Genomic DNA, 25,733 nt, shown 5'->3' with positions numbered 1-25,733 from the left:
GCTTTGGAGTGCCTTGTACTTACCATTTTAGACCATTGCCGCCTTACCTCTAGTGCGAGATGTAGCAGATGTGTCCATGTAATTTTTGGTCCTTGCTCTGCCACATCCAATGTTAGATCATAGGGCCTAGAACTCTCTCCTAATTGAAAGTCGATGATGCTTATTTTTCGTTGTGGCCTTGACGGCCTTTTGCTAGTCTCTCCCTTCATGATTCTCTCATCATCAGCTTGTGCAGCTTTCTCCCTCCTAGCTCTCTTTACAGTCATGGTTTCAAATGGTTCTACAAAGGTTGCCTTCACCTTACCCTTGTCTTTCTCCTTCACTGTGGGTGGATCCACTACTACAGCCTTTCCTTTCTCCTCTAAGCTTATGATGCTTACAGTGCGATCAGGTGGTGATGTCGATGGAAGAGGTGGAATGGGTGCTTGTAGTGGTGCCTGGGGTGGACGTAGAATTTGTGTTGGTGGGGCTGGTGCTCGGGGTGGAGGTGCTCTCTCTCTAGGGGGTGACAATTGGTTTCTCCTACCTCCTATATTATAGGGTTGTCGTGGTTGAGGGCAGTAGTACATACCGTGACCATCTTCTCCACAGTTGTAGCAGTGCTACTCCCTATTTTGTCGTTGTGCCCTTCTTGGGTCCTGATCTCTCTCTTGATTCCTTCCTTGCTGTATCAAGTGGACAGACAAATTTTGCAGTTGATCAATAATGTGGGCCACCATATCTTGTTGGTCATTTCTTACCCCAGGAGCCAGTGGTGGTGGAGGTGGAGTGGTGGTTGTCATGGTTGGTGGTTGATGCGATGTTCCTACTTCTGTTGACTCGGTTTCTTTGGATTTCATCCACAACTTCTTGTCCTTAAGGTGAGCAATCTCCACAGCTAGCTCATACGTAGCCGGGAACCTACCCTTAACCTTCTCCTTGAGCAACATCCATAAGCCATGCGTGAACCGGTCCTTTTTTAGGAAATCAAGTGCAACTTCTCCTCTTACCAGTGACTCAACCCATCGTTCCCTCCACAAACTTGGACTCATAGGTGGCATACTCTAAAAGACCCTCCTGCTTCAAGTCTCTCAACTTGTCCCATAGCTTCTCTGAAGTGGTACCTCCCTCAAAAAGCCTCTTAAAAGTAGTTTTTAGGAGCTCCTAGTTATCCTTAGCTGCTTGTTGGAGTGTGTTGTACCACGACCTAGCTTCTAGCTTCATGAGATGCTTAAATATTCTAACTTGGGACTCATCTGGGTCTTTGTTTCTTACTACACATGCTACTTCAAAGTCATCTAATAAATCTACTACCAAATCCTCCCCCTTCTTTCCTTTAAATGTTGGAAATGCTACACTTTCCATGATTACTGAGAGAGAGAGAGAGAGAGAGAGAGAGAGAGAGAGAGAGAGAGAGAGAGAGAGCTAGAAAGATACACTGCTTAGCTTACATCCAAAAGATATTTATTTTTTTCTTACAAGAAGGCGTGTATACTCTTTTTATACTAGAACATAGATTAAAATCTCAAATGGTACATTGCCTTGTACCAAAGGTAGGACAAATGGCTGATCTGATGCCAGAACCTCAAAGAAGCATTCCCCTCCTAGCATGGTGTCGATGATGTGCTAGTAGTGAGCCTTCCAGTCCAGTATTACCTTGATTGAACGTACCCGTATCGGAATGTGTGATATGCCTTGAGGTAGGTTGTATTGACTCATGTGAAACTTAGAGATACTTAGTTGCTATCAAAACTTGTGGGAGAGAGTGGTGTGCTTTCTTGAAACAGACTTAGTAGATCCCTAGTCTCTCTAGTGAGAGCATGAGCATGTGCTTCCGTTATCTGTGCTGCAGCATCAGGTGCGACTTGGAAACTGACTGTGATAATTACCTCGGTGACTCGAGTTACCCGATTCTCTAAGTAGAATAGTGTTGACTCTCTATCGTGCAGAGCTCCCTCCATCTTGTTGTTGCGGGTTGGTCGTGGGTTGTGGACATGGTCTCGTCCTCCTCCTTCTTCTCCTTGGCACATGAGCTATGTATATCCACTAAGTCTGATGTGCTGGTTGTCTTTCCCATTGCAAATCTATCATTGTTACGCCTGGCACTCAAGCCTCGATGGAGATGCAAAGTGCGTCCAGGTGTGCTTGGAGCTCTTCTTCTTCTGTTGTCTAGTTAGAAAACCCTGCTAATCATTCATCCATCCACAAAAGGTTAGGGTTTTCAGTTTTGTAAACTGAAGGCTTTCATGAAAGGATCCTCCGTGGGGGCACCAAGAAAATGATGTTCAAAAATGATGTGCCAGGTGGGGTGGCCTCTACACCACACATAGCCTGAATTCCCCAGGCATCATCTCAAGAGAGGGGGGTTATCCTATAACTATAAAGGGGAACCTCCTAGCATAAGTGCAGCTAGGACACAGGCATAGATGACCTAGAGTGGCAAGAGTGAGATGCCATCTAGGTAGCCAACATAAAATGATGAGATAGCAACGTCCCGATAGAGAGAATGCCTAGTCAACAGTCAGGAGTGTGTGCATGAGAGAGGTATGTGACAAAGGTAAGAATGGAGCATGACTGACTGCTGATGGAACACTTGATGAGGCACAAGCAGAGTGATATACAAGGGAAGAATCATCCCACGAATATGGGGAGAACAAGGCTAAGGAGAAGAGAGAGTGGACTCAAAGATCATGATAGAATTTCACACTTTTATTGATGATGATAATACTTACAAACGGTGATCTTGGCTGATACCAACCTTGCTCCTGACACTGGGGGTACATGATGGAATGCGAGTGCCATATGGTGCATGGCAAAATTTGGAGTTAACGGTGTTAGCACATTAGTGGGAGGTTAGTTGAGGGAAACACCAAGACAATGCAGCCGCCACCAGTGACATCGATCACTAGCATCAAGAGTGGCCCAAGTTAGCATGGTGTCAGTGCACTCAATCCTAGTGTGTTCATGCTGCCTTGCAGGGTGATAATGGATGCCTTATGTGCATGGGGTGGCCATGACTAGTAAGTCAACCATGGTGTGGGTGGAGACTAGTGGTGGTGGTGATGTTGCCAATGCTAGAACGCCCACACTTGCAACAAGCATGACACCGTGAGCTCCCTAGCTTGTGAGGTGCATTATGTGCCGAGTGGTGTATGGAATGTAGAGAGCATGGAGCCTAGGTGGTGCCTCCAGTGTGATATTTCTCCGTGCCCCCCCCCCCCCAAAGTTCTTAGTGAGGCCTCTTTATATAGGCCTGAGAGGTGGTCCTTACCAACGGTCCCTCCAAATACCAACTGGTCATTGCAGAGAGTCTAGATGCCTCTCTAATGTGAGAGAGCTAGAGAGGGAGAGAAGGTAGAGATACAGAGAAGGGAGGTAAGAGTGGGGTGGGGAATTTTTTTACAATTCACTAGCCGTTGGACAGGTTATTAGAGAAAAGTGTAGATCGGGGAATTTACAACGGGTGTTGTTGATGATTCGGGTGGCTGGTGTGAGGTTAATGCTATCATTCTTGGTCTTTTGTTGTGTGATGCCACCGTGTCGTATTGGGGCACCTTCTGGTCGCATTTGTTACTTTGCACATGCTGGCGGTGGGTGCAAAAATGTGGGTGTGTTGGGGTCGTTCTTTTTGCGGTGGTCTTCTGGTAATGCCTTGATTGGTCAACCTTGCTTGTACATGTGCGTTATGTGTGCGTGTACGTGTTTCATGTGTGTGGGTGTGTAAGTAGGTGTGTTTTTATGCGTGTAAGTGTTGTTGTGTGTGCGCAAAGCGTGTGGGTGTGTGTGTTTATATTTTATGGGTAAGAAAGACCAAGGGAGTTTGTGTGGGTATGTCTCTGGGGTTATGTGTGTGTATGTGTGTGTGTGTGGGTAAGTGTGTATCGGCAAGTATGTTGGTGAGAACGAGAGTGAATGATATTTTTTTTCTTTTTCTGGCTCGCTGACTATAGAGAACAAGAAAGGGAGAGAGAGTTTTAACTATTAGCAATATACATAACACATGAGATATTCTACAAAGACCTTGGCCTACAGATAAAGTAAAAAGTCATGTATTTCTTTCGACAGTTTATCCAAAGCAAATACATCATAGTAACAGGCCATTAAAGAGTAGGATGGTCGTGTTATAGTCCAATAGTTACAAGTACAACACTTCATCTTCTAAATCAATAGCCAAGGAGAGGACACCCTTACCTGCATCCACAGTAAGAAAACAAACCATTCGTTAGCTTCCAAACAGCATTGTAGGTAACTGGGGTGACCTAGTTGTCATCCATGACACCAAGGTATCAAAAAAAGAAAAATCATGCTACTAAGGTTTAAAGTGATTAGTAATATTTTATTTCCAGAATCTAGAATAAAATTTTGAAAAACCTTTCCAGTTTTAGCTCAAGTTTAGTTCTTTCCTTCCGTACTTTTAAGTGAAGTTTTTATAGCCCAAAAAAGTGTTCCCGCTATACCAATTGTTTCTTATGTTACTGTGAAGTCAAGTTTTAGTGTTTTTCAATCAGATTAAACAATCATTGGCATGGCTGTCCTCCTCTACCAGTATTTCCACCATCAAAAAGATTTCAGAAAACCTATTTTACTGAGTTATAGCAATCTTTGACTCATAGCTTCTCTTCCAAAAAACCCACAGTAATGATCCGAGACCATAATCAGTAAAAAGAAGAACCTTTTACCACCAGCCATTCAGTCTAGGCAGCAGTTTAATTCACCAGCAATCCAGTCAAAAAAGCCAGTCATCTTATCCAATATACCACTACTAGATAGTGCCGAGAATCGGCAAAAACCAGTCGAAAAAAAAAGACCAGTCGGGACCAGCAAGGGATATCTTACCTTTATATATATCAATCATTGGCACGGATCCTCACAAAGTCGAACATAATCAGATAGCCTAGACCAGCATAGGATAGCTTACCCTTGCATATATCAATCATCGGCAAGGATCCTTACAAAGTCGAACATGATCCGAGACCATGATTAGCAGAAAGAAGAACCTTTTACCACCAGCCATTCAGTCTAGGCAGCAGTTTAATTCACAGCAATCCAGTCAAAAAATCCAGGGATTCTATCAAATATACCACTACCAGATAGTGCCAAGAGTCGGCAAAAACCAATCGGCCAAAAAAAAAGTCAAGACCAGCAAAGAATATCTTACCTTTACATATCCCATCCCTCGACAAGGATCCTCACACAGTTGAACATAATCAGATAGTCTAGACCAGCATAGGATAGCTTACCTTTACATATATCAGTCATCGACAAGGATCCTCACAAAGTCGAACATGATCCGAGACCATAATCAGCAGAAAGAAGAATCTTTTACCACCAACTATTCAGTCTAGGCAACAGTTTAATTCATCAGTACTCCAGTCGGAAAAGCCAGTCACCCTATCACTATACCACTACCAGATATTGACAAGATTCGGCAAAAACTAGTCGATAAAAAAACTAGTCAAGACTAGCATAAGATAGCTTACCTTTATATGTATCAATCATTGTCAAGGATCCTCACAAAGTCAAACAATTAATCTCAATCCAACCCGTGATTACACACAACATTACCAGATATTGCTAAGAGTTAAGGTATACCAAGCTTAACCCCTCAAACTAAGAGAGAAGAGCAGTCTAACAGCCTGAGACCACCATATAGTGCCAAGATTCAAGGTATATCAATCCCAACAAGTCGGTCAAGTGAATGTACAGCAAACCAATCGGTCAAAAAAAACCAGTCTAGACCAGCATAGGATATCTCCCCCTCTCATATATCAAAACATTGGCAAGGATCATCACACAGTTGAACAGTCAACCTTAGTCCAACCACTGATTAGACACCCCACTACCAGATATTGGCAAGAGTCAAGGTAAGTCAAGCCCAACTCCTCAATCTCAGATAGAAGAGCAGTCCAACAGCCCGCGACTACTCTTTGTCTCAAACATTACTCCATAGTGGATACAATGATCCGTGCATCAGTCCGAAACCACTGATTAGACTTATCATTACCAGATATTTCCAAAAGCTTCTAAGTTCCCCATAAAAAATTGCAAGAGCATATAAATTATTTTGCATAGTTCAAACCGAAAATGGTGTAATCAATAACAGTGAAATACTCAGCAGAAAAACCATCATTTTAGTATGTTATATCAAAGCAAACCATACCCAAATTTCCATTTAGTATTTAAATCACACAAGGTACCTCTGTAGATTTGGCCAGTGATTTTTTGTTGGGATCCATCACCAAAAGACTTGCAGAGATGAATCCTCTCACCCACGGTATAGTGTGTGCAACAATATTGAAAAAGAGAAGGTGAAACCTCTCACACCGTTACCCACTCAATGTATGCAAAACCATGAAAGAACAGAATATCCTTTGCTCAATGGTAGCTAAGTGAGCTTTATGCTCACCTTTATAAGGTAGTGTCAAGCCTTGCAGTCTCCCGCCTCTGGCAGTGGAGCCCGCTCACGAGCACATGGAGTCTGGCGTCGCATTCAATTGCCCACCTACCCGCACAAGGGCAGTGCTAGTTGCATGCACCCCAAAGATAGCAAGTGGCGTCTGCAACATCCCACAGAGAAGCTCTGATTTCTTGTCACTCCATGTTGTGCCTTCAAGTGATGATTAGTGACCTTTCCCCAATAGTACACGACCCAAATATAGCTGGAGCCAAAAAATTATGGGTTTCATACACCTTATGGCCAAACCATGTTCCCACGGTAAAGAGTTACCACATGGTAGCATACAAATACTTACATGACCTAAATCCTGATGAGGATATTATAGTTATTCCCAAGCTTTCAAAGAGGGAGAGAGAAGCCCAGTCGGGCCATAGGGTCATTACCTGGTAGTTTTAAAAGCATAGTTTTATAAAATATAAAAAAAGAGAAGGAAAGAGAGATATACAGAGAGAGATGAAGAGATACGGCCATCCATTCTCCAAATGTAACATATAATGAATCAATTGAGAGGTTAAGCTAGGGTTAGACCAAGCCAGAGGTAGGATGTGGTAGATCAAATCCTGTTGATACCAAGTATAGAGAGAGAGAGAGAGAGAGAGAGAGAGAGAGAGAGAGAGAGAGAGAGAGAGAGAGAGAGAGAGACCCACCCTTACCCAGGGGAAGATCTTCCACTTGGTGAGGGGGGTCATCACCAAGTGGTGAGACCTCCCCTACAACCAATGTATCAGTGTATGAGTGTTAGAAGTTCAATAATAGTCTCCTTGTCAGCCAAGCATAAGGGCCAAGAGTTTTTAGCGAGAAAATTCCTAACCGTGCCTTGTAGTTCTTTCATGGAAAAACCATTTGCCTTATATTTCCTCACAAGGTGACAAATTGCCTGAAAGGCTAAGAATGAGTCCGAGGATGGGTACATAATCAAATATACCATGCCGAGACAGGTTTTTACAGCTATCTTATGTGGACGATTACTCTTCCTTTTGACGTATTCGATCAAGCTCGGGTGCAGATTGTATCTTTTCTAGGAGAATTTTGGTGACAAACCTTCCAGTTAATGGAGAAAGAAGTGATAACTCTATATTCAAAAATACTATTTTAGTAATGATATTCAACTTGGTATTGTTCAAGCACTCCAACGAGGTAGGTTCAATTTGAAGTGTGTCGGGATATATTAGTGGTAAGTATTTTGCAAAATTGGGATTGTTTAAACTCAATAAATCATCCATATATTTGTAGGTATGCCGAAAGAGTGTTAGGTCAATAGTGGTGTCCGTTGTCTCCAGTTGTTTCAATATCCATCTATACTCAAAAAAAGCAAGGTAGAGATTGCACATAACAGGTGAACATGAGAATCCCATAGGGATACCATGGATCTTCCGAAAGCATTGATTCCCTAACAAAACAAAGCAATTCTGAAATAACCATTCAATAATCATAATCAGACCACACTGATTATAGTGAGTGGGTGGTCCCTTATGTGCGTTTTTTACCCATCTGGGACTCCGGGTAAGTGAAATTGCGTGATAACCTATCAAACTTCTTTTTTCAAAAACCCATTTAATAATCTGTTGTAGGACAGAAAACAATCCCAAAGGTTCAAATAGTGATATGTTTTCATAGCAGTGCGTGAAATCTGCTGAAAACATGAAAAAGATGCACTATGGTAGATTATTGAGCTCCTCAATCACGTTTTTTACTAGCCAAAATTTATTCACTTGAAGCCCCGTGAAGGTCTTAGCTGCTATAAATTTTTCTTCACAGATGTTGGTTAAGTCAGTGAGAATGAGATTGAGACACGCAATAATTACGTTTGTGGCGTGTAACATAATGCAATTAGAGGCATCTGAAATCCACCTAAAATTGTGTTTGTGACTCTTATACGTGGGAAATAGTAAAGGTAGTTTAGAACTATGAGTGTCTAGTTTTAAGTTACTCAGTGAAATACCTAGGTATCGTGTGGTTTCTTCTGGACACATTTCAGATATCAGGAACTTTGGTCCTTTAAGTCTAGCCTCAACTTCTACTTTGGCTAGGTGCTTGCAGATAAGAGTGGGTATATGAGGGGCTTTGTCAAGTCCTACCACAAACTAATCCTATTTTAGTTTATTTATCATATAAATCAGTGAAGGAGATAGCCAAGTTGTTTCTTGGCTTAACCATGTAGGCGGGATTGCTCCAATAAATGTTTGAAAATATGAGAAAATATAATCAGAAAGTCTAGCATGTTGTAGACTTTCTAAATTCAATATCTTGGCTATCTTAGCCAAGTAGGTAAGTAGTGCGGCAAAGGCCAAGTGTGGGTTTAAAGGTTGTAAGGGGATATGATTTAGACCTTTACTTAATAGGTCTTTGATTTCCTTTGAACCAAATAAAGATAGATCTGTAGTACAAACGTGTTGTTTAAACTCACCAAAATCTGAACAGTAGTCTCTAAAAAGAGGAGATGTACACGATTGTTGTTTGTCAGAAGTCAAAAATTGTGTAGAGTATGCAAAATTCTTCAATGGTGGGTCAAAGGTCCAACCAAAAGTCAATTCATCTAACATATTAGTATTGCCAAACAATTGTTGAAAGGCATTTTGCATCAAAGACTTTGGTGTATAAAGATCAAAAAAACGATTTGAAAAATGGCCGTGAATTAAACGCTTCTTCAGATAATCTTTTTTGCATAGAACTAGCTGGGCCAAAAGTAGTCTGCTTGATCTAAAAAAGCAATAAAATCAAGAGTTAAACATTTTCTTGATAGGGATATTCTTCCCTCTTCCTTTGACATAGCTTCTAGCTTTATTACGTCCTTCAAAAGATCCAGGTGTAGAAGAGGGGGATAGAAATGAGGTGATAGAGTGAGAAGCAGAACTAGTCAATAGAGGCCTTTTAAGAGTGGGGGACTCATCTGCATCTAGTGATGGTTTGAGAAGGGATAGAATATGTTTGATCCCTTTAGAAGCACTAAGATTTGACAGTAAATGACTAGGTGCATCTAACTATAGCTCCTTCAGAGCCTCATACATGAAATTCCTGAAGTGTAGATATGCAATCTAGGCTCGGAAAGCTTCCTTAGCTTGGTCACCAAGCCATGAACATATCATAGGTAAAAAATGCTCCTCCATGTGTGATGGGAAGAGGTCCTCCAGATGGTTGAGAAGAAACTAGATGGCATGATCAAACCAGAGGATGTTGCTTTCACAGTCTCCTTTTGCATCCAAAGCTTTACAAGCACACTTGATGTAGGGACGGCAGATGTTCCAAATAGACTCAGAGTAGAATTCACTGCTTTGTTTAGAAAAGGTCATCGTCCCCTTGGTTCTGACATAGATGCCTAATAAGACCGGGCATTTCCTAGAATCCAAGAAGTGCATATTGAAAGGTGCTTTTATTACATAACCTTTGTCCAAGAACTAAACTCTTTTGAGGGTCTCCAGTTGACAGTCTTCACTAGTAGAGGCCGGTAGCGCTGCTAAGAAGACCCAAGTCTCTATAGATATGGGTGCAACAAAAGCTTTGTTCTGAAGTTCCCAAAGCTGATGGTCAAGCTCAATTCCTTCAATTGCAATCTGCCTAGGACGGAGGAAAGGAAAACATTTAGAGACTTTTGGAACCATATCAAGTAAAGAAGTTTCACTTGACAAGTTAAGTCCCTGTTGCTTTTTACTGCTTCCAGAGCCGTGTCATCCCTACAAAAAAGGCCTTTAGGAGCCTTAGCAAGATCGAATGATTTAGTGGAATCAAAACATGAAGTGAGGCCACATAATTTTTTGATAAAGTTAGATAGGTCGTCTCCCTTAGCTAAGAATTGTAGCAGATCAGTTTTATGACTTATTTCAATAGCAGATAGATTGGAAGCCAATCTATGCAGATGAAGTAACCCTTCCTTTGAATCAGCAACCAGGTTGGTGAGGATCAAAACCCAGTCATTGAAAGTTAACAAATTCATGATTGAATCATGGGCCTCTGTTACTTTTGAGTGTTGGTTCAGGAGGGAAATGGCTAAATCATCTCAGATCAGTTTAATCACGAGCACGGATGTCGGTGAGGAGGGCAAGGTAGAAAGGTCAAGGGTAGCAGAGATAGGGATAATCTGAAGCCAAAAACAGGAAAATATTAGTAAGATCCATAAGAGGAGTTGGTAAGTATTCCAACTTAACGACAACCAAGACAGAAGGTCATAACGGTTGTGTGGGATGCTCCCTATCCCAGAAAATATGGTTGCAAGCAATATCTTCTAAGGATATAAATCCTCTAGACTAGTTCTTGGTGCTCTAGGGAAACCCGAGGGCCGAAAAGCACCCATGTCCTTAAGCAGAGAGAGGTTTAACTATTAACAATATACATAACACATAAGATATTCTACAAAGACCTTGGCCTACAGATAAAGTACAAAGTCATGTATTTCTTTCGCCAGTTTATCCAAAGCAAATACATCATAGTAACAGGCCATTAAAGGGTAGGATGGTCCTGTTATAGTCCAATAGTTACAAGTACATCACTTCATCTTCTAAATCAATAGCCAAGGAGAGGACACCCTTACCAGCATCCACAGTAAGAAAACAAACCATTCGTTAGCTTCCAAACAGCATTGCAGGTAACTGGGGTGACCTAGTTGTCATCCATGTCACCAAGGTATCAAAAAAAGAAAAATCATGCTACTAAGGTTTAAAGTGATTAGTAATATTTTATTTCCAGAATCTAGAATAAAATTTTGAAAAACCTTTCCAGTTTTAGCTCAAGTTTAGTTCTTTCCTTCCGTACTTTTAAGTGAGATTTTATAGCCCAGAAAAGTGTTCTCGCTATACCAATTGTTTCTTATGTTACTGTGAAGTCAGGTTTTAGTGTTTTTCAATCAGATTAAACAATCATTGGCATGGTTGTCCTCCTCTACCAGTATTTCCACCATCAAAAAGATTTCAGAAAACCTATTTTACTGAGTTATAGCAATCTTTGAGTCATAGCTTCTCTTCAAAAAAACCCACAGTAATGATCCGAGACCATAATCAGTAGAAAGAAGAACCTTTTACCACCAGCCATTCAGTCTAGCCAGCAGTTTAATTCACCAGCAATCCAGTCATCTTATCCAATATACCACTACTAGATAGTGCAAAAACCAATCGGCAAAAAAAGACCAGTCAGGACCAGCAAGGGATATCTTACCTTTATATATATCAATCATTGGCACAAATCCTCACAAAGTCGAACATAATCAGATAGCCTAGACCAGCATAGGATAGCTTACCCTTGCATATATCAGTCATCGGCAAGGATCCTCACAAAGTCAAACATGATCCGAGACCATAATTAGCAGAAAGAAGAACCTTTTACCACCAGCCATTCAGTCTAGGCGGCAGTTTAATTCACAGCAATCCAGTCAAAAAAGCCAGTCATTCTATCCAATATACCACTACCAGATAGTGCCAAGAGTCGGCAAAAACCAATCGGCCAAAAAAACAGTCAAGACCAGCAAAGAATATCTTACCTTTACATATCCCATCCCTTGGCAAGGATCCTCACACAGTCGAACATAATCAGATAGTCTAGACCAGCATAGGATAGCTTACCTTTACATATATCAGTCATCGGCAAGGATCCTGACAAATTCGAACATGATCCAAGACCATAATCAGCAAAAAGAAGAACCTTTTACCACCAGCTATTCAGTCTAGGCAACAATTTAATTCATTAGTACTCCAATCAGAAAAGCCAGTCACCCTATCACTATACCACTACTAGATATTGACAAGATTCGGCAAAAAACAGTCAAGACCAGCATAAGATAGCTTACCTTTATATGTATCAATCATTGGCAAGGATCCTCACAAAGTTAAACAGTTAATCTCAGTCCAACCCCTGATTACACACAACATTACCAGATATTGCTAAGAGTTAAGGTATACCAGGCCCAACCCCTCAAAATGAGAGAGAAGAGTAGTCTAACAGCCCGAGACCACCATATAGTGCCAAGAGTCAAGGTATATCAATCCCAAAAAGTTGGTCAGCAGTGAATGTACAGCAAACCAATCGGTCAAAAAAAACCAGTCTAGACCAGCATATGATATCTCCCCCTCTCATATATCAAAACATCGGTAAGGATCATCACACAATCGAACAATCAACCTTAGCACTAGACACCCCACTACCAGATATTGGCAAGAGTCAAGGTAAGTCAAGCCCAACACCTCAATCTCAGATAGAAGAGCAGTCCAACAACCCGCGACTACTCTTTGTCTCAAACATTACTCCATAGTGGATACAATGATCCGTGCATCAGTCCGAAACCACTAATTAGACTTATCATTACCAGATATTGCCAAAAGCTTCTAAGTTCCCCATTAGAAATTGCAAGAGCATATAAATTATTTTGCATAGTTCAAACCGAAAATGGTGTAATCAGTAGCAGTGTCACCAAAAGACTTGCAGAGATGAATCCTGTCACCCATGGTATACTGTGTGCAACAATATTGAAAAAGACAAGGTGAAACCTCTCACACCGTTACCCACTCAATGTATGCAAAAACATGAAAGAACAGAATATCCTTTGCTCAATGGCAGCTAAGTGAGCGTTATGCTCACCTTTATAAGGTAGTGTCAAGCCTTGCAGTCTCCCGCCTCCGGCCGTGGAGCCCGCTCACGAGCACATGGAGTCTGGCATCGCATTCGAATGCCCACCCACCCGCGCATGGGTGGTGCTAGTTGCATGCACCCCAAAGATAGCAAGTGGCGTCTGCAACATCCCACATAGAAGCTCTGATTTCTTGTAATGCCGTGCTGTGCCTTCAAGTGATGATTAGTGACCTTTCCCCAATAGTACACGACCCAAATATAGCTGGCACCCAAAAATTATGGGTTTCATACACATTATGGCCAAACCATGTTCCCACGGTAAAGAGTTACCACATGGTAGCATACAAATACTTACATGACCTAAATCCTCATGAGGATATTATAGTTATTCCCAAGCTTTGAAAGAGGGAGAGGGAAGCCCAGTCGGGCCATAGGGTCATTGCCTGGTAGTTTTAAAAGCACAATTTTATAAAATATAAAAAAGGAGAAGGAAAGAGAGACATACAGAGAGAGATGAAGAGATACGGCCATCCATTCTCCAGATGTAGCATATAATGAATCAATTCAGAGGTTAAGCTAGTGTTAGACCAATAGGATGTGTTAGATCAAATCCTGTTGATACCAAGTATAGAGAGAGAGAGAGAGAGAGAGAGATTATTGCGCCATGCATGGGCTGGGCCCCCCAGGTTGGAGAGAGAGAGAGAGAGAGAGAGAGAGAGAGAGAGAGAGAGAGAGAGAGAGAGAGATTATTGCACCATGCATGGGCTGGGTCCCCCAGGTTGGAGAGAGAGAGAGAGAGAGAGAGAGAGAGAGAGAGAGAGAGAGAGAGAGAGAGAGAGAGAGAGATTATTTTTCCCTGCATGGGTTGGGCACCCCCGGGTTGGCGAGAGAGAGAGAGAGAGAGAGAGAGAGAGAGAGAGAGAGAGAGAGAGAGAGAGAGAGTTTTTTATGCGCCCTCTTGGGCTGGCTACAAAGAGAATGAGAGAGAGAGAGAGAGAGAGAGAGAGAGAGAGAGAGAGAGAGAGAGAGAGAAAGAGAGTGAGATACTTTGAGAGATAGAGAGAGAGAGAGAGAGAGAGAGAGTGTGTGTGTGTGTGTGTGTGTGTGTGAGAGAGAGAGAGAGAGAGAGAGCTAAATAATAGATGAGAGGGAGAAAGAGAGAGGGGGTGGTTGAGGGAGTGTGAGTGGGGGGGGGGGGGGGGGGGATAATGGAGGAAAGGGAGGGACTGGTGCGGGGGGGGGGGGGGGGGGGGGGGGGGCAAGCGGGCAGCCTTTTGTGGGCGTGCAGGGGTGGTTGGCGGCAATAACAAAAAGAAAAAAAAATTGTTGTTTATTTTATGCTCCCCAAATGGGGTCGGTTCCCATGGCCTTGGATTCGAAGCCTTGTATATATCTGGTAGTTATATTGTTGCCATATGTAACTCTCGCCCACATCACCATCGCTTGGGACGATGAAGTTAAATTGCTTGTCAAGTGAACAATTTATGTGCAAAAGACCAAGTACAACAACAAAGAAGCACATTTAAAGTTATAGATATTTGTTCATCAAGAACACAATGTTGTGATGACAGGGCATGACAAGTGAACAATTTATGTGCAAAAGAGCAAGTATAGCAAAGAAGCACATTTGAAGTTATAGATATTTGTTCATCAAGAACACAATGTTGTGATGATAGGGCATGACAAGTTGAACAAGAGTACTCTTTGCACACTAAAACTTCCATTTTGGTGTGGAAATTTGAAGATCAAAACTTTCCATTGTGTTTACAACTATATGTTTTGTGTAGCCACCAAATTTTTCCTCTTTAAAGTAAGTGCAAACAAGTCAAATGTACATAGGAGTGTTAAAAAACACATTGTTTTTTGGCAATCTTGGTGGAGGCAGCAACTGTGAAAGTCAGTTCACCTTATCATGCATACACCCATTACATAGAGATTTGGCTACACACTATGACATTTTTCTACTTGTGATCAATGTTGTGATCTTCTACTTTAAGAGGACATTCGCAGTAAATTATATGTCTTTTAAATTTTTCCTCTGCTCTTTAAGCTTATTTCAAATTTATGTCTCTTAAATTGTATTGTAATTACTTTACGTCTCATCAATGCATATCTCTTTAGAATACACTCCAATAGATGTAAACTACTGTTTCAACTCACAAGAGTTGACAACACATCAATACTAAACAACATCAACCAATCTCTATGACAAGGCCAACCAAGCAAGACTAGTTTTTATTTTTATTCATAGTTGTATGTGTGTGTGTGTGTGTGTGTGTGTATGTGTGTGTGTGTGTGTGTGTGTGTGAGAGAGAGAGAGAGAGAGAGATTTCGTACATCTCTTCGGATATACACTTTGGCATCTGGCTTCCCTCAATAGCTAGAGAGAACCCACTCACAAGTAGAATCATCGCATTTGTTTCCAAGCAATTTTTAGTCACAATGCTAACCCCAGCGCCACCATCAAGGATTCCCTTCATAGTTAATCCCTTGCTAGTGACTGGTGTGAGCGGGATGGAAACACACACAACGCCTCTATAATGACCCGACACACACTCTTGGGATGATACACACACACACTATGGGGCACCACTCGGCTTATACAACCCACCTGGCCGAGACACGCGATGGAGTGAGAGGAGAGAGACTACCCATTTACCCACTCCACAGAGAGAGAGAGACACACACACACACACACACACCCAAAAAACTCAGCTCAAAAGAGAAAATTTCTGATGTTTAGATACAATTGAGCTTGGGCCAACACATGGGGAAAATAGCTCACACAATATGGGTAAAATATGCCAGATACAATCACAAATTGGAGCAGAAGCTTGGCTCATAGGAGAAACTTACACAGCCAAAATAGCAGAAAAACAGTGAGAAATTTGTCAAAATGGACAGCACCATCGCTTCTGGAATGGCCCAAAATCCTAGTCGACAATGTCAAAGTGCTCAAATCCGACCTCGGATGAGCAGTTTATGGCCAAAACAGGCTCCAAAAACAACAAAAACTCACTTGCGGCTGTTCCTCCTCTTATCTCCACGTTTTTTCTGGTCTTCTCTCAGTTTTTTCAGTTCTCACACTTAGCTTTATTAGTTGGGCACCCTTGGCCTTTTAGTTGACCTCAAACGGACCCCGAACAGGCCAAAAAGTGGCCTCTCATTTCATAGTTGTCACCCTGCTGTATCCATCCGCACACATAGCACTCAACTTTGTCCAATAATGCATCCCGCCACCAGGTGAAGTGGCCCCAAAATATGGTCCTCATGATGACCTTCCTGCATAATTATCACAAGAAAACACCCATGTTGTGTCTGTACTTATCCACGTGCAAATATTGACCCCATTCGACCTCCTGACGCCTGTTAACCCTCACGGCTCACGGACACCCTATCACCTACGACGGACGTTGTAACCTACGGTGGACATTGTATTATTTATTTGGCAAAGTCAGGTACCAGGCTTGTCGGTCCAATAGGAAAAGGGTAAGAGTGATCGCCGATGAGAGGCACACTCCCATCAGAACATTCAAGGGATTAGTTGGCTAAGCATGGGCGCCCAAGTGTGAATGGGACGAGCTCATATAAAAGTCAACTAAACCTAAAATTCACTCATTCTCTCATTTGTGCAATAGAAGAGTGCTCTTGCTCTATCTCCATCTTCTTCTTCTTCATCTCCTTGTGTGTGTGTGTGTGTGTGTGTGTGTGTGTGTGTGAGAGAGAGAGAGAGAGTGTGCGATCTAGCATTGCGACGACGGCACGGCGGCGGTGAAGCGGTTGAGCGCGGTGAAGCGGCGGCTCCTTCTTCTTCGCGGCGAGGAATCCTCCACGAATCAAGCGTAGAGCGGTGAGTGACACACCATCGCCTTCTTTGAGCTTACTAGTTTAGGCTTGTTGTGTGCTTGGAGCCATTTGTGGCTTGCACACGGTGTATCGGCAAGTTCCTTGCATTGATACGTGCGACATACGCGTACATTTTTGGAGCCTCTACCGGGGAATGTCATACATTAAGCTCGAGTAGCACTTTGTGCTTCTCCGTGGTGCAATTTCTATTGTAGGAAAGGTAAGGAAGGAGTGTGTGTGTGTTGAGAAGAGGGATTTGGTGTTATAGTATGTGTTTTTTTTGTTAATGGAGTTTTCAAAGGTATTGTGTTTATTCTCTGTGTATTAAGGTTGTTAGTTTTCTTTATTAATGGAGATTTCAAAGGTATTGTGTTTATTCTCTTTGTATTAAGGTAGTTAGTTTTCTGTGTGTACAGTAAGTAAGTAGGAAGTAGATTAGTAAGAGTTAATAGAGTGTGTTAGTGTGTAAGAGTAGGTGTATTAGTTAGAAGTAGGTAGATAGAGTGTGTGTGTGCTCTCGCGCAGGCCGTGACGACCTTATCCTTAAAAAATTTTATTTTATTGTTTTAAAAAAATTAAAGGTAGGACCGGGTTCGGGAATATCTCCCAGACCCAAGCCCAAGCTCACGCTCAGGCCTAGGCCTCAGTCGCCTTTAAAAAAAATGAATTTTAGCTTCACACGTAGCTAAAAATCGATTTTTTGAGGACCAACGGAACATCAGATGCCTGAAAATTGTGCTGTAAAGCACACAGCGACCCTCTAAGTGCTACGCTTGTTTCGAGCTATCACAACACTTTAATCAAAAAAATCAAACATTAAAAAACATTAAAAACGTAAAAAATACGAGTAAAAACGGACGCTTAAAAAAGGTAAGCGGTTAACCTTCGAGGTTATTCGCCGACGTTTGTAGGGTGCCAAAGGCACATGCCTCTGCGCTCTGGTCGTGTGCTAGAGACGGAGTAACTAGAGAGAATTTTGACTTACGCGAGTTCTCAATATCCACCTACTTTAGGTTCTGGACCCTCGGCGGGGACCCAAGGTAGTACAAACCAAGACCCGAACGTAGCGGCTAGTGACTCTTCCTCTGACTACGACATCATGAAGGGTTTCCCAATGCCTAATCCCAATAGCTCAAGCCAAGACATGCATGCCATGGGTCCTCGGTCTGGGCTGAGCGTGCTTAGCTGCCTAAAGGAAACCTTTAGTAGAACCACTCGCTCCGAACATGGAGCTAACGATGTAAATGAGGGGGGTGGGGAAGTAAATTCTCCATTCGTGACAAACGTAGACCCTATACCGTTAGAGAATGTGCACGTGAATACTTCATTCACTGCACCTCCTGACTCTTCAGAGTTATTTCCCTCCGAGGTCATATTACCCAATGGTAGAAGCCTTGCCAAAGTGCAAGAGGTTGAGCGATGTATCCTTGCACCGAGGGAAAAGGAAGTCGAGAGCTTATGCAAGCCGAAGCAACGAAGAGAGTTAAAAGCAAAAGCTCCTATGTCAATATCCTTGCTAAGAGAGAAATCAAGTGCTCCTGATTTAGCAATCGCTAAGGGCCAACCCCTAGAAAGCAACATTACATCTAGCTCAAAGGACACCCCTAGCACCTCAATCCTAGATGGAGTGTTCTTAAATGAGAACTGGGAGTAAAAATTACAAACAGATACTCTGACCGACCTATACACAAGTCACACCTATCACGTGGGTTGGTTAGATGTCCTACAATCCACAATGGGTGCTACTAGTGTGGAGGATCAACAACAAAGAGTTTGTGAGGTCATCCATAGGGTCATTGAGTTAGAGAGACAGACCAAGGGGATCAACATGCCTTCAACGGGTCTCATGAGATTCTTGGATACAGGGAAGGCTAAACAACCGACCTTATCGCAAATGGAGACTCCCTCGGTAAGTCCGATGGATCCCCCATATGTTGTTTCTCCAGGGTTCTCAGTGCAATCTGAGCCCACAAGTGATAGCTTCACCTTTCCAAGTCTAGTTCATCTTTCCCTTGATGACACCACGGCTACCATGCCTACCCCAATGATGGGCATGCCGAGAAACACGCCATGGACCTCATTTGTTAGTAAAGCACCACTACATGGTAGCTCAATGTCTGCAACAGTACCTACAAGTGTGTACCAATCGTATGCACCTATGGGTCATCACACTCATGTAGTCCCTACCCCTCCCACTGTTTCAACTACCTATGCTCCACAACCACAATACACAAGTTCTGATTTTCATGGGACTATACCGGCTAGCATTAGCATGTCACATCCAACGTCTGCTATGCCTAGGGCCACCCATATGAACTATGGACCACCACATGGCACAACATCGTACCCAACGTGGAACCCAAGGGCTTCCTATGCGCCAAGCCCAATGCCAATACCTACTCCACATGTAGTCTCTGGAGCACCTTCACCCACGGTGCCTGCTCACTTAGGTGACTTGGCAACATTTGCTCAAGCTATTGGTCGATCTATTGCTGAGAATATGTGTAACACGCCTGATAGAGAGCCTAGAAGTAAGGCAGTACAAATAGCCAATCTCACACTAAAATTTAGTGGAGACGAGGATGTGAGAAAGCATATCGAAGTGTTTGAACAAATATGCGATTCTCTAGGAGAACACAATGACCTGCATAAGAGCAATTCTTTAAGCCTAACCTTAAGTGGAAAGGCTGGGGATTGGTATAGAACCCTAAGGGTGGAAGAGAAAACGATTTACCCTACTCTTAGGAGACTGTTCTTAAAAGAATACATATAAGAGGGAGTGCTTTGGGGTGTAGCCTCTCAGCTCCAAAAAGCCCAACGAGAGGAAGGAGAGTTGGTGAGAGACTTTATAAGTCGCTTGAAGCATTTGAATTCTCGTTGTAATCCAAATGAGTGCTTCAACAATAACCAATTGCTTGATAGATTCATTAGGGGATTACGGCATGAGGATATCTACAATGGCCTAGTCATTAGAGGTATCACCACTTGGGAAGCAATCACCACCAATGCGATCCAATTGGAGGATAATTTAATGATTCAAGGAGAAAGAGTGTCTGTTGAGACTAAATCTATTAGCTCGCAAGCATCAGGGCATCAGCCAATGACCCCAAAGCCTATTGCTAAGGAGCCAAAGATATCTGAGATGACTTTAGCAGATCTCACCAAGGCTATTCAAGAGAGTCTTAGAGACAATCGTGCTCCGCAAAACAATCATATGTATCCAAGAAGGGAGCAGCAATGGTGCTCAGTATGCTATGGACCGCATAGTACCAATGAATACCCTACTTTTAGAGTAAAATTTAATGGGAACTGCAATGCATGTGGAAGGTATGGTCATCAAGCTAAGTATTGCATAGTATTTAAGCGCGCGATGGCCAATAAACGAACCTTAGCATGGACAGACACACCTCGAGTGCCTGCATTGATACCGGCCCCACCTCTTGAACAAACAGCACAACACATGGTCCCTAGGGCCCAAAATGTTGTTCAAACAACACCCTTACCACCTCCAGTGCTAGGACCGCAACCACCACATCCGAGAATCACTTCTGTGAATCAAGTGGGTTGTGAGTCATCTATTGCTTGTTTGGAAGGCTGTGAGGAATATATAGATCCTAATATTGCCTATGGGATGGATGTTCTTGAAGAAAGTCCACAATACTACATGGAGGACTATTGGGGACAAGTCAAACCTGTATATCAAGTAGCCGCTCTTGCGGCAAGAGGCCAAAATATCAATTACACTGCTAAGAGACCACCTCTTCAATGCTATGAGTGTGAAGGTCCACATCGTGTAGCCGAGTGTCCTATTAGGCTACAAAAGAACGCCACACTAATGCAAACCAATCAAGCGAGCACGTCTACAATGCCAATACTCATGTGTAATCGATGTGGCATAGATCATTTGATTGCCCAATGTCAAAATAATCCAAATGCACCGAAGATCACGCCATTAAACTTGATGGAAGTTACCGAGGAGCCATCACCAAGTACACCCGTGGTACCAGTAAACGTACTCACACGATCGATGCTCCAAAAACAAAATTATATTCTTGAGGAAAGAGACACGGCATCAATTGCCCAATCTCAGAAAAAGAAGAAAACACGAAGAAAGAGATCGCAAAAAGCAGCGAAGTCAGACCCCAGTTCAAAGACCAACATAGGGACTGGTGATGACCCGTATATATGAACGACGCTGAAGAAGATTCTGATTCAGGTGAAACCATGGAGACCAAAACAACCACTAACATAGAAACCAACAAGGAAGATCTTCATGAGCCACAATGGCCAGGATCCAAAAAGAAGATAGGAACTTACCCAAACCCTACAGAGGAGATTGATCGAGTCAAGCAATTAAGGAGTTTGGTAGAAGATACCCAAAGGGATCTAGAACCAGCACCTAGGAAGATCCAGATTACAGACACCGTGTTCCCTATGCAACAACAACCTCACCAAGTCCATAGACCCTTGGACATACCTAGTGTCATCCAAGAAGAAAGTGACTTAAAGTCATGGGAAAGTGGGCGTACTCACTTCTTGATGGAAAGAATGTTTACAGAGGGACTACCTGATCCTATCGAAGAAATGGAGATCCCATCTTCCCCACATCAAGGGACTCAAGGCCAAAAGGTGCCGTTAAACATTTCCAAATTGATGGATTTCATGTCTTCAGAAGTTAGAACCACCATCATGTCCAAACTATATAAAGACCCTGAGCTAGTCTCAGCTCTTCGAGCCTTCCTCAATGGAGAAGTGAAGTTTGGGCTACCTGTTAACAAGTTGGGACAATACTTTGATGGTGATGAATCCAATGTGACCATACCAATCACTACTAAGGGATTAACTGGGAATCCTTGATGGTGGCGCTGGGGTTAGCATTGTGACTAAAAATTGTTGGGAAACTATGGGAAGACCTCACCTTGCAACCACAACCATAGTAGTGAAGATGGCCAATGGGTCTATTGTTAAACCTATTGGGATGCTAGAAGATCTCAAGATCAAGTTCTTCGGACATAAAATAAGGATTACCTTTATTGTTATGGATTTCTCCAAACACACTATGGCATCGGAGATGATCTTAGGACGTCCTTTCATGAGGGAAGCAAAAATGGTGCATGACTGGTCCAAAAACCATGTCTACCTGCAGTTCCAAGATTCTGTCATTCGAGTGGATCTTGTGATGGGTCGAGCACATCCTCTAGGAAATAGGTTTATAATTGATCATAGATCTGATACAACAGTTCACTCAGTCCCATTGCAGTATTGTTACACGTGTAAAGCGGACACTGATGTTGGGGAAGATTCTCCTTATATGGATGTACTACCTGGGATGACTGAGTCGGACAATGTGGATTGGGTCCACCTAGCAACAACCATAGACACTTGGGGAAACAAGGGAACGACCTGGGTAACACCTGAGGGGGATGAAATGCGTGTACCCTTAAATATGCTACAAGAAATGCATATAGCTTCTGACAAGACTCATCCTAATATAACGAAGAAAACATACAAGTGGGTCCCTAAAGCTTCTTTAGCGACCATAGCTAGTGCTAAAAAATAGAAGCCTTGTAAGAAACGTCCCACTCGACCCAAAAAATGTAAGAAAACATGGTGGTGGATTCCTAAACGACTATTGGAAGCCCAAGGCTACTATCAAGGAAATGATCAAATCTCGGTGCCAAAACGTAAATTGTGCTCTTACTTGTCACCTGACCCATCTGAGCCCAATCCTGTAGCTCCAAAAAGAATTGACAATCATGGAAAGAAAGAAATCACAAAATGCTACACACCCGTTCCAGAGCTAGTTTGGGTACCGAAGAAAGAACGATTTGTTCCACCTAGCTCAGGAAGGGGGGAGTCCCATGAAGCTTCTAGCTCCTCATGTAACCCATCCAAGGAGGTAAAAGCTTCTCCACGGTCTCCACCTACAATAGTGGACCTTCATGAAGCTACAAAGGAATCCACACCTCCCAGTGTTCAAGAATCACCTGATGAACCACTTCAAGTTCGATCCTGGGAGAGTACCTTACCACCCTTGCAACTCGATGAGGCACCTAAGGTAATAGAAAACTAGTGGCAAAAATTCCCACCTATTACTAGCTGGAACAATTGGTTTCAAAGGGTGACAAGCACATTTCAAACGGTATGATCTACCCAAGGAAGGGGGGAGTGTTTGCTGACAGTTATCATTCACTCACTTCCCTCTCAACCTTTCTCCCTGACCTCTCAATCTCCCAATCTTAGGGAATGTATATATAAAGCCTTATACTCATAAAAAACAAAAAATAAAGAGCAAGAGTAATTAGCAAATGAGTATGCACAATAAAAATCAAAACATTGACCAGACCAACACATTCACATCCGGTACACTGAAACAGAAACCTATGCCATAAAACACCTTTGATCCTCATCACTTGAGTGATGGAAGGTAGGAAGGATGAGTACAATAGGGGTGTTTCTGTTTTAGAGTTGAGTGATTAGCAAAGTTCTTTTTTCCCACTGATGTGCCTCCTAGAGGTATTCTTTGTGTTTCTTAGTGTGTAGAGGAACGTGTTGCTGTTGTTAGGATTTGGACCTTCATGGGATCTTTCTCTCATTCACACTTCAAATCAAGCGCGACCATCGACACAAACAGGTGTTTCTTGACCATTAGCATTGCCCCTTATCTTTTTGCATCCATGTTTGTCTGCTTGGATTGTGATTGATAGCATAATATTCAGTGCATTTGCTTAGTACCAAACATTAAATTCTATGAATTTTTTGTCATAACCACTTGTCTAGATTTAAAAATCAAGCAGTTTGACTAAGCTAGGTTGACCAAGTTAGATGTTAGAGATCTTCTCTTAATACCATGGGGAATGCCTTCCTAATAATCAATAAGTTACTTAGGTTCTTAATCCGATTTAGGCAGCATTGTGTGAAATGTACTAGGGCTTTCTAGTGGGCTTGACCCTATTGACCTTTAGCTTAAGTATTATAAAGGGAGTTTACTAATGTGATGAGCCTAGGGAGGGTAACAGTGTTATATGACCCCCCAAAGTTACAAAATTAAAATGTTGAAAACGAACAAACAAAAAATCAAAGTGCCACAATGTAAAATCTTAAGCTGGAAGAGAAATCTCAGCTTGATTGGGTACTTCACTCACATGTATCGCCTATGGTACTAGAGCCCTAGAGGTTCCCAGTGTGGGCGCTTTTCCTTGAAAATCAAAAAACCCAAGGCATACAAAATAAGCACACACATCAAAAGTAAATCAATGAGAAAAAACTTTTGGGGGGTCAAAGAAAAGGTAAGCAGTCAGGCGATGATTTCATGAGAAATTCCTTTTATCGTAGCTTAACTACAAGGTCTTCTAGGTATAGCCTCTAGTCAACCCTCGAACATGAAATACTTGGCTCTCGCGATTAAACAACTTAATTGACTAGAGAAAATTAAGAAGCTTACCCATGGTATTAATAGTCGATCTCTAGTGCCTTTCGACCGTTAAATTAGAGACCCCTGACTTGTTTAATTTTTTACCTTTTCATTTGTTTATACATTTGATTATATTGCAATTTAATTTTTATTGCTGACAAATTGTTTACAATTCTGTTACCAATCACATTGTCTTCCTAAAACTGCATATGCTTTTTAATCGCTTATGAGAATGCAATTACTGTGCCAATGTTGTTTGATTTTGCAGTGACTAAAGAAGGCTAAGGACATTCATCTCAAATGCTCTTCCACCTCGACTAATGAGCTTCAACTCAATAGCATCCGAGGACGGAATCTACATCAGGAAGGGGGGCATGTTAACCCTCACGGCTCACGGACACCCTATCACCTACGACGGACGTTGTAACCTACGGCAGACATTGTATTATTTATTTGGTAGAGTCAGGTATCGGGCTTGTCGGTCCAATAGGAAAAGGGTGAGAGTGATCGCCGATGAGAAGCGCACTCTAACTGGAACATTCAAGGGATTAGTTGGCTAAGCATGGGTGTCCAAGTGTGAATGGGGCGAGCTCATATAAAAGTCAACTAAACCTAAAATTCACTCATTTGCTCATTTGTGCAATAGAAGAGTGCTCTTGCTCCATCTCCATCTTCTTCTTCTTGATCTCCTTGTGTGTGTGTGTGTGTGTGTGTATGCGTGAGAGAGAGAGAGAGTGTGTGATCAAGCATTGCGACGACGGCACGGCGGCGGCAAAGCGGTTGAGCGCGGCGAAGCGGCGGCTCCTTCTTCTTCGCGGCGAGGAATCCTCCCGAAGCAAGTGTAGAGCGGTGAGTGACACACCATCGCCTTCTTTGAGCTTACTAGTTTAGGCTTGTTGTGTGCTTGGAGCTATTTGTGGCTAGCAGACGGTGTATCGGCAAGTTCCTTGCATTGACACGTGCGACATACGTGCACAACGCCACTAGATGCCATCTGACGCACCTGCTTACCTCATGTTGTCGGCCCGCAGATAGCTTCCTCGAGAAGTTTTACGCGCTACCAACTCCTCGTTATTATAGAAAAAACACACTGGTACTGGTGATAGTGAAAATCGATGCACTATATACATGTTTTCCTACCTGTACACATGTGGGCCCCACGTAACCACCTGGCTCTGGAAAATGGGCAATTCCTTATTTGATGCACCATGCATGTGTATGTACATATGTGCAATCCCTTTCTCCAAAAAACCCTTGACATAATTTTCCCATCCCCTAGCCTGCTAGATCATTCATGATCAGCAGCAGCAAAAAGCGATATGAAACTCGCAGCATCACAAGTTTCCTCATCCCTCACCAACATTACTTGCTCCAAATACAGCTCATCTTGCTCCACCATCATCAATCTAGCATGATACAATTTAAGACTCAATCCATTTACCCTTGACTTATGTAAAATCCCACCAAAGTTAGCCAGCTGATATG

The 25,733-nt window shown here is 42.5% G+C and overlaps 1 protein-coding gene across 2 annotated transcripts in view; it reads left to right on the top strand.

The window, feature by feature from the left end:
- The window catches only part of LOC147439900 (uncharacterized), a 102,700-nt gene extending 77,794 nt beyond the window's left edge, over positions 1–24,906 (top strand). The window contains exon 6 of one of the 2 annotated variants that reach the window (XM_086485627.1): positions 24,517–24,906. In XM_086485627.1, coding sequence (XP_086341753.1) covers positions 24,517–24,533 — 17 coding nt within the window. In that variant the 3' untranslated portion in view covers positions 24,534–24,906. Of the gene's footprint in view, positions 1–23,370 lie in introns of both variants that reach the window. The other variant, XM_086485624.1, reaches the window with a different exon arrangement.
- The last annotated feature ends 827 nt before the right edge of the window (positions 24,907–25,733 follow it).

The sequence above is a fragment of the Adiantum capillus-veneris genome, chromosome 16 (assembly GCF_014529385.1).
Source record: "Adiantum capillus-veneris isolate H3 chromosome 16, ASM1452938v2, whole genome shotgun sequence".
NCBI classification, from domain to species: Eukaryota; Viridiplantae; Streptophyta; class Polypodiopsida; order Polypodiales; family Pteridaceae; genus Adiantum; species Adiantum capillus-veneris.
The sequence above is the reverse complement of the archived record's forward strand: the minus strand, read 5'-3'. Positions and strand labels throughout refer to the sequence as shown.